The sequence below is a fragment of the Bacillus rossius genome, chromosome 5 (assembly GCF_032445375.1).
Source record: "Bacillus rossius redtenbacheri isolate Brsri chromosome 5, Brsri_v3, whole genome shotgun sequence".
Lineage (NCBI taxonomy): Eukaryota > Metazoa > Arthropoda > Insecta > Phasmatodea > Bacillidae > Bacillus > Bacillus rossius.
Window position 1 is genome coordinate 59,276,892 of NC_086333.1, and position 15,165 is coordinate 59,292,056.

Below are 15,165 nucleotides of genomic sequence, written 5' to 3' on the forward strand. Positions count from 1 at the left end.
TAAATTTTCATTCAGCTACAAAAATGAATCATAATGCTAATAATCAAGAACGTGAGTAGACAATTTTATTTTTTTTTAAATTTGAATGTTAGCATGGTTTAAATCTTAAAACTTAAATTTCAACCTAATATCGGACATAAGAAGGCACGGACAACGAGTTTTAGAGAATTACTGTAGATTTCCGAACGACAAAAAACAAAAAAAAAAAAACAATCGCGACCCCTTGATACTGATGCCCGCGACGACCTATTGTTAGTTTTTTTTTTGTTTAACTACTCAATTTCAGTTTCATCCACAATTTTGATCTAACTATCGTTTACCGAATAACCTTCATCACATGCCGTTACGATCCACCACCTTCCACGTCTCGATTTTATCAGCTCATCGTGTTAAAACTTTTGAACATACGTGTTTGTTCTATAAGTAAATAGTATTTTTTTTTAAGAATAAATTATTTTTATTACTGAAACAAATGAATCTAAATAGGTTCAATTCGATTTTTCAAAGGGTAATGTGATTTCGAGGAAGTATAACGCTAAACTCTTCACTCCCATTTGTTACTTCCGGAATAAATTATTTTGAATTGTATTTTTAAATAAATGGTTTCAACACTAGGTAAAGAATGAATCATGGTGGGGAAAAACAATAAAAACATTTTCGAGATAAATAAAGAACTTAAAAATTTTAATCACGATTAAATTACTTCAATTTTCCTTCTTTTTTAAATCTCTGTTTGTAAAATAGACCCTGAAACCCGCCTTCCGATCAAATAGGAAGGGGGGTCCCGTCCCCGACTCACCCTGGGTAACTATCAAAACTAAAAACAAGGAAAAGCTGAAATATGTAATAAGCTCTAGAAAATCTACCCAAGTGGTCGAGCAATCAAAAGGATTATATTCACAAACATACACGGCAAGGCTTTGGCTAATTAAAATGAAAAAGCAGAGTAATACTAAGCAAACTTTTAATACCGGCAACATCATTTGCAGGCCTCATAAAAAAATTGAAGATTCGCACATGGCATTTACCTACTTCTACCTTAACATTAGTATAGTGAGAATATAACGCAAATAAATAATCAGAGCTGTAAACAAATTCAGAAACTACTGATACCATAGGAATAAATGTGACAAAATGCAATATAAATAACTATATTATTACGAAAGTTCAAATGTCCTACTGGGAGCCGGATTTATATTTGCGCACGCCGATAAATATTTTCACGTCTTCCTGCTTAAACACGATCAGCTGTTAGCCGTGACCTTCACAAAATATAGACAGTTCCGTCAAAGGCGCCGTGTATTGTCACTCCTTACACCGGGGTTGGGGGCCCTCACTAAAAATGTTTAGTTCCGTGGGCAAAAAGGGAGTCCAAATTCAAAGTTTAAATTACAAATATCTTTATTTATGACGTAAATTCATACAAATTAGTGCCGCACTAAAAATTACTCAAAGTCATACTCAGTAGCATACACTCGTTATATTTTTCAGCATATATAATGGGTTAAGTCTAATCAGCAACAGCCCACTGTAAAACATGCTTCGTAGATGAGCGCCCATTGCAAAACCATGCTTCTTACGGATATTCTTTTTCTTGTTCCACAACCGCTAAATCAAATACTACGTGTCGCCTCTTTACCTTAGCGTAATTCTTGATGGTATGGCAGCTCAATACGCCTCCGGGCATGGTCCCTCCACACGTCCAGTCGCGGCGACTCCCAGTCCACAAGTCCCGCGGTCCACAGTTCACATCGCGACCGCCGGCACTCAGGCGCTGATGACGTCATCGGCGAATCGAAGTATCGCTCCCAGTAGCCGGCCATTGAAACACAATCGATATATTGAATAATTACAAAACTAAAACGAAACCAAACAAAGAATAACCAATAAAAGAAATAATCACAATAATTAAATAATTTAAAAAAAATACAGCAACTGAGTTTTACAAAATTAAAAGGGTACTTTCAAATGGAAATAAATCCGTAAAATCAATAAAGGCAAAAATATAAAAATAGTATAAATGTGGCCCGGGGGCCACAACCCTTAGAAAGTTTATCTAGAGGCAGGTTGTGAAGATAGCCTGCTTTTACAGAGGATCGAATCCACATACTCCGGTAACTGAGCAGGCCGCCGCAACCTGCTCTGCTATTGGACGAGGACCCAGTCAGTGACGGACCGAGGTGGCATCGTGGTAGGGCGTCGGAACTCGCTTCCCAGACGACCCGGGTTCGAATCCTGGTTAGGCTATACTGATTTATGGTTCCCCATGGTTATATTTTCGCCTCTAAGGGTGGTGTTCCAAGACGTTCGGGTAAGGTAGCGAATAAGCACTGCCTTGTTGGGATACAACCGTAACCTAACTCGCGGGCAGTATTTTAGAATGAGTCACGAAATGAGTGTCAATAAGGAAACAAATCGTCAACCGTTTTAATAATGGGTGCCCTGCGCGAGGCTATAAATTGGTTTAAACGCTTTCTTACTGACGTTTCGCAACCATTGATACAATTGTTAGGGCCAAAATACCAGAGATAGCAGTACCATCGCACAAATATAGAACCGCTTTTCTAATTTGCTCAAGTAGGCCCTACTTCTTGTTGCGATTATTTATTGTTATGGCCATTAAAGTGTACAAAATGTATTCCATGATAGTTTTATTCTCTGTCATAATGTTTCATTTGGTACACGACAAGCTTGGTACGTCACCTAATGATCACAATAATGACTATATACGAGTTAATGGTGTCAGACGCGGGTCTGCCTTCGGGACGAAATCAATGAAAACGTTAGCTCTGCGCATGCGCGGAATTTGAGAAACAGTTGAGCAACGGATAGGACACAAAAATCAGTTCCCTATAATTAAGTGACTGGCAGTCCGTGTCCTATCGTGCACTAGGAATACGGTCAAGGTATAGGTGTAGCATATTCAATACCTAAACCCTTATTTTTGTGTCTTAGAATACCGTCCTAAGTCACTCCAGGCAAATTCTGGGCTTGTTTCCTTACTATCGAACATCGAACATGGCCGATTGCTGTCCCAACATTCCTTGTCAGTACCGGGTGCCGCCGTCTGTGATCTCGCTGTCGGCAACATGTTAAGCCCAAATAATAATAATATTATTATTAATTTTAAAAAAAATTGTAGTTTAAATCACTCATTCTCTTATACACTATTTTTTTTGTTACTGTAACAGACATATTCACGTAAAATTACAAATATTTGTAAAATTTGTACATTTACATGAAAAATACTATAAAATAGTGTTCGCTGTTACACTGGGTTCGGATTCTTACCCGGAAATTTATGCTTCGTGTTGTCCCAGTACCTCCAGTAGATAATTGTTTGTAAATAGTGCCCTGAATAGCTTTCCGGTATTAACTGAGCACATATGAAAGAACAATAAAATAAAACAAAGTCACGTTTTAAATATTCTATCTTTCCTATGGTTAAAAATAATTATGCTTGAATGAAACATAAATTTTAAAAAAAAATTAATCAATTCTTGTAGCATTGCAAACTATTTCTTGAACTGATTTCCAAAGGAATCTCTTGTTAAAGTGCAGCATTTTTCTTCTTTGTGTTATGGTTCCACGTTCTCTCGAAAGTACGTTTATTCTGGACCGAGACACACAGTAAACAACACAATTTAAGGGACTTGGAGAATGGAATCTGTCACTTCGTGTTGAATGAGTGACAGCGAGGTAGCTATGGATGCTCGAGTGATGAACCGGTGAGGAGGCAGCAGCGACACGGCGTGTACCGGGAGCACCCCGAGAAAGCAACGTCCACCACGTTTACCTCCCGCGAGGAGTCCGGACACTAGCCAGCCGATAGTCCGGCCACGATCACCCAGATTAGAAGTGGAGCGATCCGACCGCTTAGCCACCGCTGAACCACTCAGCCATCCCATCGTCTGCCTGAAGTGGTTTCTGGGAAGCAATGGAACACCACAATTGGTTTGACCAGACCAGGTTCTGTAACCTAGACAGGCGAAGCCCCGGGCCACTTACTTCTACCGCTGCCTTAATATTTTGGAGAGGGGCCTTATGGGAGGGGACGGGGTGCATATGGCTGTGGAATAGCCCTCAGATAATAGTGGGGTTGCGGGGGCTACCCCTCGAAAATTGAAGGGAAAAAAATGAACTCTTTAAAAAACGTTTTTAAACCAATCTTGAACTTAAATATTGACTCTGATTTTGCTTCATAAATTTTGGTACTCTTTCCTGATAATTTTTATTGGGTACGTTCTATAAATGTTAATGGTCAAAATCGGTGAAAATCGCGTCATTATATGAAGCAATAAAATCTTTGAACGTTTTTCTAATACGAAATGAAAATTGAATTGATATTTAAATGAATCTACCAACACTTTGAATTGCATAGTAATAACAACGCAATGCTTTGTTTTCCCATTAATGTCAATAATTTTTCACATAAAGCTACGCAAGTGAGAAAAACAAAAAAAAAATGAAAATGGCTGCCGCATGGCTCGCCCATGGGCGTACAAATACGTCGCTCCAACAAAACACAAACCATGAAAATTGATACGAAAAACAAGAAAAATGTTAGGCAAGGGAATTTTCGAAACTCCCGAGTTATACATCCTTGCGTGTCACTTTACTTTTAGAGACAAACGCAAGTAAACGATACGTAGTTGAGCTGCAGGAAACTCTTTGTCTCGTCCAAAATTACCCCCAGCACATCCGCCAGCTCTCGATGGAAAAATGCTGTAACTCACAGTTTAGTACTTCTCAGGGAAAGACAATGAGACAGTACGTCACAGAATTCATCTAACTCATATAGTTTATTCCACTATAAACTATGTTAATAAAGCTTGTCCGGGTTGGATGTACAATGTCATTCGCTAAGACCTGGAATCGTTTTGACGATGCTATTAGTTTTAAAAAAAACAGAGGAAACATAGGTGATTCAGCAACACTCATTGACAAAAGAAATTTTCTTGCCACCGAGTACCCATAAAAGAAGATTCAACTTCCTGACCTTGCTAGTGAATAAATGAAGATGAGTTTGGATACGACCATTTCATTACATGTTAGCAGCAGCAATTTAGGAGGAAGTCCGCGATACACTTTAAACTAACTGGTACTTTTACAAAGAAAATCCTTGGAAACTCAGCTGCCAATACTTGTAAACCTGCAAGGCAGAGCTTTGTAAAATTAGAAATGGTACAAAGCTTTGCAAGTTCAACAAGTGATAACGTTGGCAACTGAGTTTCCATGGACTGGCCTTGTAAAAGTACCAAAAACAAAATATTACTGCGTACTTATTTTGTTTGTCAACAGTGTTACTCGATCGTGCGTGATCTAACAACATTTTTAGGCAGCTCTTTGCTTGTCACGCTTCTGTGCATGTAATAGTTTGATGTTTTTTGGCAGTGTTTTACGTCACAAGGTGATGCACAATGGGACCTCGAAACTACATAGCGACAGACTCAGTGTCCCTACATTTGAAAAATGCTGAGAAGTCGGGTTCAAACCCACGACCCTTGCAATATGAACGCGAAGAATTAACGATCATGACCACCGAGAGCCAATCGTATAGTTGTAAACGAATCGTCGCTAAAACAATACATTACAATAACTATCGAAAGCTTTTTTGTATTTATTTATGAATAATCCCGTAGAACAGATTTTTTTTTCAAAAGACTACCCTGTTTTGCATTTCTGGTTATGCATTAAGCAAAGCACTTTCCGGAGTAGCTAAAGGAGAGAGCGTGTTGATTTTTCCCAACCCAATAATTCACAATAATTTTCCATTACAATTTAAGAGGCTGCAATTCCTGCTAAAGTTAGCATTTGCAATGAAAATAAGTCCCAGTGACAAACATTGAAAATGGCCAAAATTCATTTGGGCACTAGATGATTCTCGCATGGTCAGCTCTACGTTGTTTTTTCAATAGTATCGAGCGATCAAAACTTATACATACTGGTGGAAAATAATACATTATGTATTATAATGGTTTCTAGAGAATTATATTGCATTATTTGAGAGTGAGAAACAATATAAATTCCGCGACTCTACCATGTGAGTGAAGCGTAAAAATGCAGTACAAATCACTCATATTTATATATTTTTAAAATTAGTTATCCCTCTTTATTCATTCCCCTCTGGGTCCAAACATTACGTCCACGCCGACGAAGGCGCGGGCAAAAACATTTTATAAAACATATAGGTACTTAATTTATATAAAAAAAAGAAGCCTACGAATAACCACTTTAAAAATTATCATTCTTAAACTGTTTTGGTATTAATCAAATTATGCACCTGACAATTTGTTGTGTCTATTTATTTAGTAAAAATGTTTGGAATTAATCACATACTTTCCTTTCAATGGTAATCTATCAACACTACCCTGAAATTGCGCAAGTGAAGCTGCGTATTATTGGCTAGTATGTATATATTTGTTTATGATGACAAAGTTAAATCAAATAAGTACAGATTCAATGGGACAAAATGGTGGAACGCTTAAAATATATGGGAACATATACAAGTTACGGTTCGATTATTATTATTTTTTTTCAAAATTGATAACACGTATCAAAATTCTCGACTGCCAATCAAAAAAAATATTAATGTATATCCGTGCTCGTTCTTCATGTCAAATAATCGAGCGTGTTCGCAAAGCCGTTTCGATAAATTGCCTGAGAAAAACCTTGACAGCTAAATCGTTCCTGCGTGAGCTGTGTTCACAGTGCTCAATCAAAGAAACGTCTTCTAAACGGCGGAGGTCATGGTATCTATGACTTGTTGGCACACGACTTCCGCATGCATCTGTCACAGCCGTTACTCGAGTAGCTATACACTACTGACGGTAACCACCACATTCATGCCAAGGGAGTTGAGAAGTTATGGAGTGGGTGTTTGGAATATTCATAATGTTAATAAAAAAATCAAAATTAATTCCTGAAAAATTCAACGTTTCTAAGGTTTTCGGATAACATAATTTTTATTGATTTAAAGAATCATATACTAAAAATAAAGAGTTTTAAGGCGAAGGCTTTATAAGAACGGTCGATCCTGAAATGTACACCACATGATTTCATGCTTTCAGTACATGCTGGGGCTGACTTTGTACCGGTGCATTCGGTACAGAGCTGTTAGCGCAGGCTATTCTGGCTGTTTACATTCAGCCGAGGCCATGGTTAAGCAACAGTTCGTTAATGCTGTGCTGCAGTTTTGAAAACAAAACAATATAATATGTAAACGTGTTCAAGTGTTTGTTTTAGTTTTCTCGGCATTTGAGAGTAATTGCACGGTAAATTACCGTTAAATAACATTGTAAAAGTCCGTTAACGGTTCGTTTACGGTCTACTTTTTTTTTTTTTTTTTAATATTAGAATCTTCCTCGGGGAGCATTGTCAACTACTGCAGCGATTTTTTTTTATCGCAACGTGTTTGATAGACGCAAGTTTCGCGAGTTATACTCTGTGCACGAACGTTTTTTTTTGTTTGTTTGTGATACGTTTCGCGGAAGCAGAGTGGCCGTATTCATACAAGAAGTTGGAACGGCGATTCTTCCCAGTGCCGGAATTATCACCTTTAAGTGTAGCTAAATCTAGGTAGGCTACATCCAATGTTGTTGGCGTCGACACCCGCAATGTGCACACCACACAAGCACTTAAGATGGCAACGGACTCTCAGAGGTCTTGGGTGCAAAGACTGGTAGAAAGCCGGAGCATAATAAACATTTTCTTTTCTTTTCGTTTGAGACATTTGAACCGATCAGGCCACCATAAAGGCAGCGCTAGTTAGGTTGTGTATTTTTCCTGGAAGCGTGCTTGGAACGGCCTTGTTATTTTGTCTGTGATTAATAATGGAACCACTGGCACCTGCATGCAGCAAATTCTTATACTTTGTGAAATTACAGTGGCAAATTACAACTTAAAAGGTTGCTTTTAAGTTCATTAGAACAATAAAAGGACTTGTTTGGTGGGGAAGAATAAGTATTTTTAAATAAACAAATATTTGTGTTTATATTTTTAATTTACTTAAAATCATGTAAAAACACAAAATATTAGCAAAGTCTGGGCTCCCCAGAAATAAATACGAAGTTTCGCTTAGAGAATCCGTGTAGGTCGACCTTGGAGTTCTCCTAGCCGGCATAAGTTCATGTGGGACTTACTGTCTTTGTTAAAGACACAGTTCCTTTGTTAAGAGTCCTTTCATAGTTCCTTGAAACTTATAAACATATGACGGCACTGTGTACGTGTATCAAAGTACTCTAACTAGCAATGTCGTGCCAGGAATTATTTTCCCAAGAGTGAAACGTGGCGGATGTTGCCGTGATACGGTATGTTTTTCCGGGGATCTCCAATGTGCGCCAATATATCATGTCACAGCTTAATATTGAAATTTAACTCCTAACCAGGCTCTCATTTACCTCTATGTCGACAAAACTTTAATATACGTTCATTTTTCATGTGTAACATCTCAGTTCCCGGCATACGACATTTGGTGAGAGTAATTTCGTGAATGAGACGGATTTTAAAGAACGGAAATGAGTAACAACCACCTTGCTGCCTTCTGTGGTAGATGGCGCAAACCAAAGTGAATCATTGCAGAATTAAATGTTTAATGACTTTAAAAAATTGAGCAGTATTTTAACAAAATGCCTTTCCATAAATCAGGTCCAAAGCCGGGGTTTAGTAAAGTCTTTTTCGCTTTTATGGGAGTCTTTCATTATAATAGTTTAAAATTTTGGTCTGCTAATCAAATGATTCAATAGTCGACATAGCTGCTCCGGCAACGAATTCTAGCTGCGGGATTATTTTAAGAATTCTACGTTAAATTTCGTGTCCGAGTTTTGTATTACAAGTGTATTGCAACATGAGAAGACGTGAATATTCTCGTTTACGAGGTTAGATGTTAAATATCACTGGCGAGTACTGAAAAGACTCCTTTACATTTTTTCTTTACTGGCCTTATTTTTAGGTTTTTTGATTTCCTTTCGGCGCGAGCTTTCAGCTGACTTGCGTTTTCTTTAATTCCGAGCATTTTACGAGTCATATGAGTCGAAATCTTGAATTTTTTTTTATCATTTATATTTAATACCGATTTTCACTTATAATCCGGCGAATATTTTTATTGTCTCACTTTGGGTCCTAACAGTGCTCCACAAGCTCCTCACATTGACACATGAATCAATGTCCTCACTAGACGCGTTTACAAGCTTCACCAGTTTATAACTTTACACAATGCTAATTCGTAACAATCACGCGCACGCACCTACTCTGATAAGATGACGTCACATGCAAAACAAATTCCGCGCGACAAACACGTACAGACATGATCTGTCCGTCGTGGGCTCAACCAGTTTACGCTTTATTAGTCTCGTAGTTATTAGCGATTCAAACTTGACGGTGTTTTGTCACTCAAGAAAGTTCCACCGACTATCACTGTAACGAGCGAATAGGCGTTTGCACGTCAAAAGGCGCGCAAGTGATGATAATTACGAAGACTTGCAAGGGAGGTATCAAAGTAAAAATTTCATAAATAGCCCCTGAGTAAATGTAATGATGGAAAAACGAAACAATAACATGGCGCGTTAGAGCCGCTCTGAGCCAACGGCATGATTAGGGGTTGGCCTCGGAGCTCAACCACACACCACGGACGTAGCTATAACAAGAATACATCTTCCGTAAGCCTGTTTCAGGGATCTGAAGGAAGTGGTATGGAATTAACCCCCCCCCCCTTCCCAACCACAACAATCAATACGTCCACAGGAAAGCGACTGGTCCGGAGTTCCTCCTCCAGAATCGTTTACAAAAGATGCATTTATGTCTATCTGATGACTTTAGAGTGCTTTTTTTTCTTTCAAAATGTGAAATGTTGGAATAAAGTTGACACTTGTGTACGGTAGATCCTTACACTATGTACTACTGCTTGTGATTGGTCCTAATACGTGATACGTGTTCGAAGAGAAGGCTATTTAGTACATAATTGTTTGATATTCAGTGGTCACAAATTGAGCCGTACATTCGTTATGTTAATTAAGCTGGGTGGCGAGCTCAAGACCCCACGTGACTACGCCCTTGCCGCGCGCGCAAGCTTAGGTTCGGCGCTTGTTTGTTTTGCTGATCACGTCGCCCGATGGGAACAAACACGGCAGTGACGCGCGCTGCCGTGACTGGCAGGAAAGACGCGCTTGTCATGCGCCCCGCCCGAGATACACGGGACAAGTGAGACGGGCTCGCGGCTCGAACCTCGCGCGATGCGGTGTTGCCAGACGTATCCGTGTCCGGGTACACGTACCCAAATTACTGTGTCTGTTCCTCCGCTCGGGTACGCAAGTGTACCCGCATTTAGGAAAAATAAAAAATAATAGTAAGAATAAATATTGATCAATATTCACTTGGAATGAGAAACCAATTAGTGTTTGCCCTGGCCGTAAAGTACTGACATTAAACATCCCTGCCTTTTTGAAAATAGCTTTGGCTACGCTATATTCCTAAGGACCTCTGGAGAACCACAGGATCAAGTTGTAGCAAGCATCAAATAAACAGTAGGATTGCGATGTCAGGATCAGGGATATCTCCCCGTGCCAACAGCATTTACGTCGCCATATTTATATTACAGGTAATATTTATAATCATATTACACCAACCTTGAACCTGACAATACAATTTTTTTTACATGTGGCCGGAATAGTAGTATTAAAAGTTTACATTATTCCCTCCCCCTCCAATCACAACAAAAGGAAGGATTTTAAAATCCTACGCATGGTCCTTAGCAGTAAAGCCAATATTGATGCATCTCATCAATGAAATTTAATGGGATCACGCTATCGTGAGATTTAACAGAACAGTGCATATGATATTTGCATCAAAGAAGGCAGCAATATTTTGTTTTCATTTTTTTTTTGTGTTTGTACTTGAATGACACCCGAACTGAGAACTTCTTGTACCCGAAAGTACCCGAGTACCGAGCCGAGTGCACCCGAATGGTGTGTGCTGTGGCTGGAAACACTGACGCGACATGCGGTTGCTATCCGCGACACCAGGGGCGCAGATCTGTAGACCCGCGCGGCCAAAGAGTTTTGTGCGTGCATTTTAACCGACACAAGTTTTCTCTGGACATGGTGCTTGTATTTTGTATACTGCAGGTATTTTGACCTATATGCATGCAACAAGCAGAGAAAAAAAAATTCAAAATATACAGAACGTTTTACATAAAATATAGTTTTGACATTTTTATGTTTATCAACCCCTTTTCATAGCCACAATTTTGCAAGCGCGAGTTTGCCAGCAGGCTCCCTCAATGAGGGGCTTCTTAATTCCAGGGGGAGCCTGAGCCTCCCTTTCCCCCCAGGATATACGCCCATGCGCGCGACGACCAAAAATAAATGATTGTATACACACAAAATGTTTCTTGGTGTAACACACGCACCAAACTGACGACAGCCATCAGTGCTTGCAATATTTTTGATATTTTTTTAAATTCAAATTTAACATCGTAAACATCACTAATAAAACAAACATAGTGGCCTTCTATGCACATTTTTCGGGAACATTTCACTTCCAATATGGCCCTCGAAAAAACAAGCCAAAATGCAAGAAAATTGAACGTTTGAACAATACTTGCGTTGCGTTATTGACCCTTGTGTAGTTTATAAAACGCTTGCTGAAATTTTTGCTTCTTTCGTTTCTTGCGAAGTTTATAAACCCGGCCTAAGAGCTAATAGTCCAATTACAACGCGCCAGTTGTAACCATCTTTCGCAATTTCAGTAATGCCGCGTCAGCCACGCGATAGAGGGAAGAGAAAAAAAAATCGGGAGTTCTGTCGTGTCCGCCATTTTTGTCACGCTGACACCATAGATGTGTCGAATGTGATTGGTTGGAAACCAAAGAGCCGGGCCAGTCGCGCTACTGTGATTCCAGCATAAGGGTCCATGTCGAGGCGATGACTCATCAGAGAGTCTATATCACCGGGGCTAACTCAGCATCCCTGTTAATTAGTCACAGATTATTGAATTCATAAGGGAACTTCTTTCTACACGAGCAGCTCTCCATATCTCCCGACAGCCTTTTCATTCTCTCATTTGCAGGTGAATCAAGAACAACCACAACCCAACCGTGTTCCGTCAGGTTTTGCCCGCTTCACTAACTCTTAGGCCGGGTTCATAAACTACACAAGAAACGTAAAAACGCAGCAAACGCGGGAAGCAAAATTATCAACAACCACATTTTAGGGTGACGTTTTATTAACTATGCAAGGCGCAGTAACGCAACGCAAGTATTGTTCAACTTCCAGATTTCTGGCGTTTTGGCTTGCGATTTCCGACGGCCATATTGGAAGTGAAATGTTCCGAAAACTTTTACAGACACAGACATTATGTGCATAGAAGGCCACGATGTTGTTTTTACTATAAATATGACGTTTCCACTTGTTAAACTTTCGAACAGTGAAAGAAGGAAATTTCATATGTTTTCATGATAAACATGAAGAAGAAAAATAATTTTGGGTAAAAAAATTAGCTTTCAACTATTTTACAATTAAAGTTGTCTGGCGATTTGCATGCTACTCCTTGCATTGTTGCGTGTTGCGTTATTGCGTCGTTGCATTCATTGCGTAGTTTATGAACTCGGTCTTAGACTAAACTACACATGAAACGATAGAATGCAAAAAAGTACCGCAACACTTAAAAGAAAATTAACGACTTTTTAAAATAAAATAAAGAAAACACGTTGATAAACGCAGCGCAAGCTTCGGCATACTTTAAACTCTTCATGTTCTGAATTTCGTTTTCGCCTTCCATATTTGAAGTGAAGTGTTCCGAAAACAAATGAAAACGCAGAATTTATGTGTAGAGAAGGTCTTAGAGACCATTATTATTTTATACATTTGATTTTCACATGTTAAAATTTTTTCACAGTGAAAGATAATAACATTTTTGAAACAAATTATTGACAATTTAACATATTTCCGTGATAAATATAAATTATTAAAATAAGCTTGCGGAAGAATTTCGTTTTCTACAGTTTTACACTTTATTTGTAGGGTTGGTGACGTCTTGCGATTTCCGTGCTTTATAAACGACTGGTGATTTTCTTGCGTTAATTGCGTGTGGCGTCCTTAGGTTTATGCATTCCTTGCGTGAATGCATTCCTTGCGTGATATAGGTACATATTTAGCCAGCGTTAGCTGTAAAACCGTGTTTACACCAGCGCCAAATTGTTGGCAACAGTTAGCAAATTGGTTGCCAACAAATTGTACGAATGTTGGCATGATTGTATGACCATCGTTGAAAAACAAAATTATGACCCTCATTTCAGTAACTTCTTTTATCCGCGATACGATGTGAATAGTAATAAAAAAAACTTTCTAATCGGAAAGTCTGTTGCGCTGTAAATCCTGACGTGCTAATGTAACAAATTTGTCAAACGTCATTGTTGACCAATTATTTTATTCGCTTCGCGTCCATCACATCGCGTTCGCCGCATCGCACCCGCCAAGCTGTTCTGATTACAGCATTAAACTTTAATTATTAAAACTTGCACACTCGCCCGCAAAAGGTTTTGCGTGAGAACTCAACCTTTAGGCGCATTGTTTTCTAGTTGTTTTTATATGTTGTGTTGTTTTACATGTAATAAAACTAAAACACAATTACTTTTTTTTTAATCAATTTTCGTCGTTCAACTATTTTTTTTCTTCAAGACAGCAATGGCAAATGATTAGCTAGAAAATATTTCTATAATTCTTTAACTTTACTCGCCAAATAGAGCTATGGGCAGTTAGTGTAATTCACTGAGCTAATTTGTCTACAAAGAGTATCCTCGCAAGCGAACAGCTAGTTACACCAGTCCAATTCTATCACACTTCATAAAAACTTACGTATTTAAAAACAGAAAAAAAACTTATGTTTTGATTTCATTAAATTTTCAAGGTGGAAAAACCGACGTGTATCTGCCACGAGCTTAAGAAGTGAAATTTCACACTTTAGTAAGCCACTTAAACAATGAACCAAAATATCCAATTATTTACTTGCACGATAAAACTAAATATTAAAGTACTCTATGAAGGTTCGCAATGGAAGTTTACAATTGTAACAAACATTGAAACGAAAAGCCTACGATGGGACTGACTACAGGCTATAAATAAGTTCAACTTAAAAAAATAATAAATTAAAGAATGAAATCATACATACATATGTAATAGGATGTTGGTATGTATGTACTATTTATGAAATTTATTAACTCCGACACCGTTTGAATGATCGCCATGAAAGTTATACATAGATATTTGGACACGGATCATATTTTCGCGATATCCATTTTGCTATAGGCCTAACTCGTCGCCAGATGGCTCAGCAGCGTATTAACTTCTAAACCGTTCAGCCGAGCGCCATGGGTAAGCTGTAGAGGTGTAAAAGTAACGAAAAAAAGTGTACCCGTATGTATTCGTTACTATAACAATTAGTACTCGTTACTTTCGTATCGTTACTCGTTACTTCTGATACCGCATAACATGCTATGTTATGTAACAGCAACGAATCGAGTCGTATTCGTATTTCGTACGCGTACAGTATGACGTCGCGTAAATAATAATAAATCGAATATACACAATTAAAAATATTTGATAATTAACAGCTTTTGTTAAGCAAGAAATAATTAAATCTCATTAGAGCGGCTTTATTATAATATGTATTTTAAGAACGTGAAAATACGCGATAATAAAAAACAAAAACATACATATTTCTAATTTGTAAAAAATACTTTCTTACGTTGTTACTGTTCCAATCTCAAACTTTTTCTACACACACAATACCTTTAATAAATAGTAAAAAACTTGGACGACGAATTTCCAAATTATACTTTTCTTAATAAACAAACATAGTTCTTTGTAACGAATAAGCGCGCGCATGCGTTAAACATACGAAAAATGCGAGTAACGAAATGCATTCGTGTGTAACGTTTCGTTACTCGTTACTAGATGCCGCACCCGTTACTCAGTAACGAATACATACGGTTTGCTACAGCTCTAGTAAGCTGACACAAACAGCAGTGGTGAAGCAAGCGGGTGGCAGGGGTGGGGATTTTGCCGCCACGACGGTTTCTCTGTTACTGACCCCCCTCCCCCTCTTTTAATCCAGAAGGGGCCACCATTTTCAAGTCTGGCCAGGGGCGCCAGTCACCTTAGCTACGCCACT

General features: G+C 38.5%; 1 protein-coding gene across 1 annotated transcript in view; it reads left to right on the plus strand.

The window, feature by feature from the left end:
* The first annotated feature begins 3,018 nt into the window (after positions 1–3,018).
* LOC134532275 (cytochrome P450 6k1-like) overlaps positions 3,019–15,165 on the plus strand; it is a 63,959-nt gene continuing 51,812 nt past the window's right edge. Inside the window, exon 1 of the mRNA XM_063368694.1 lies at positions 3,019–3,084. Within this exon, the coding sequence (XP_063224764.1) occupies positions 3,019–3,084 (66 nt within the window). The remainder of the gene's footprint in view (positions 3,085–15,165) is intronic.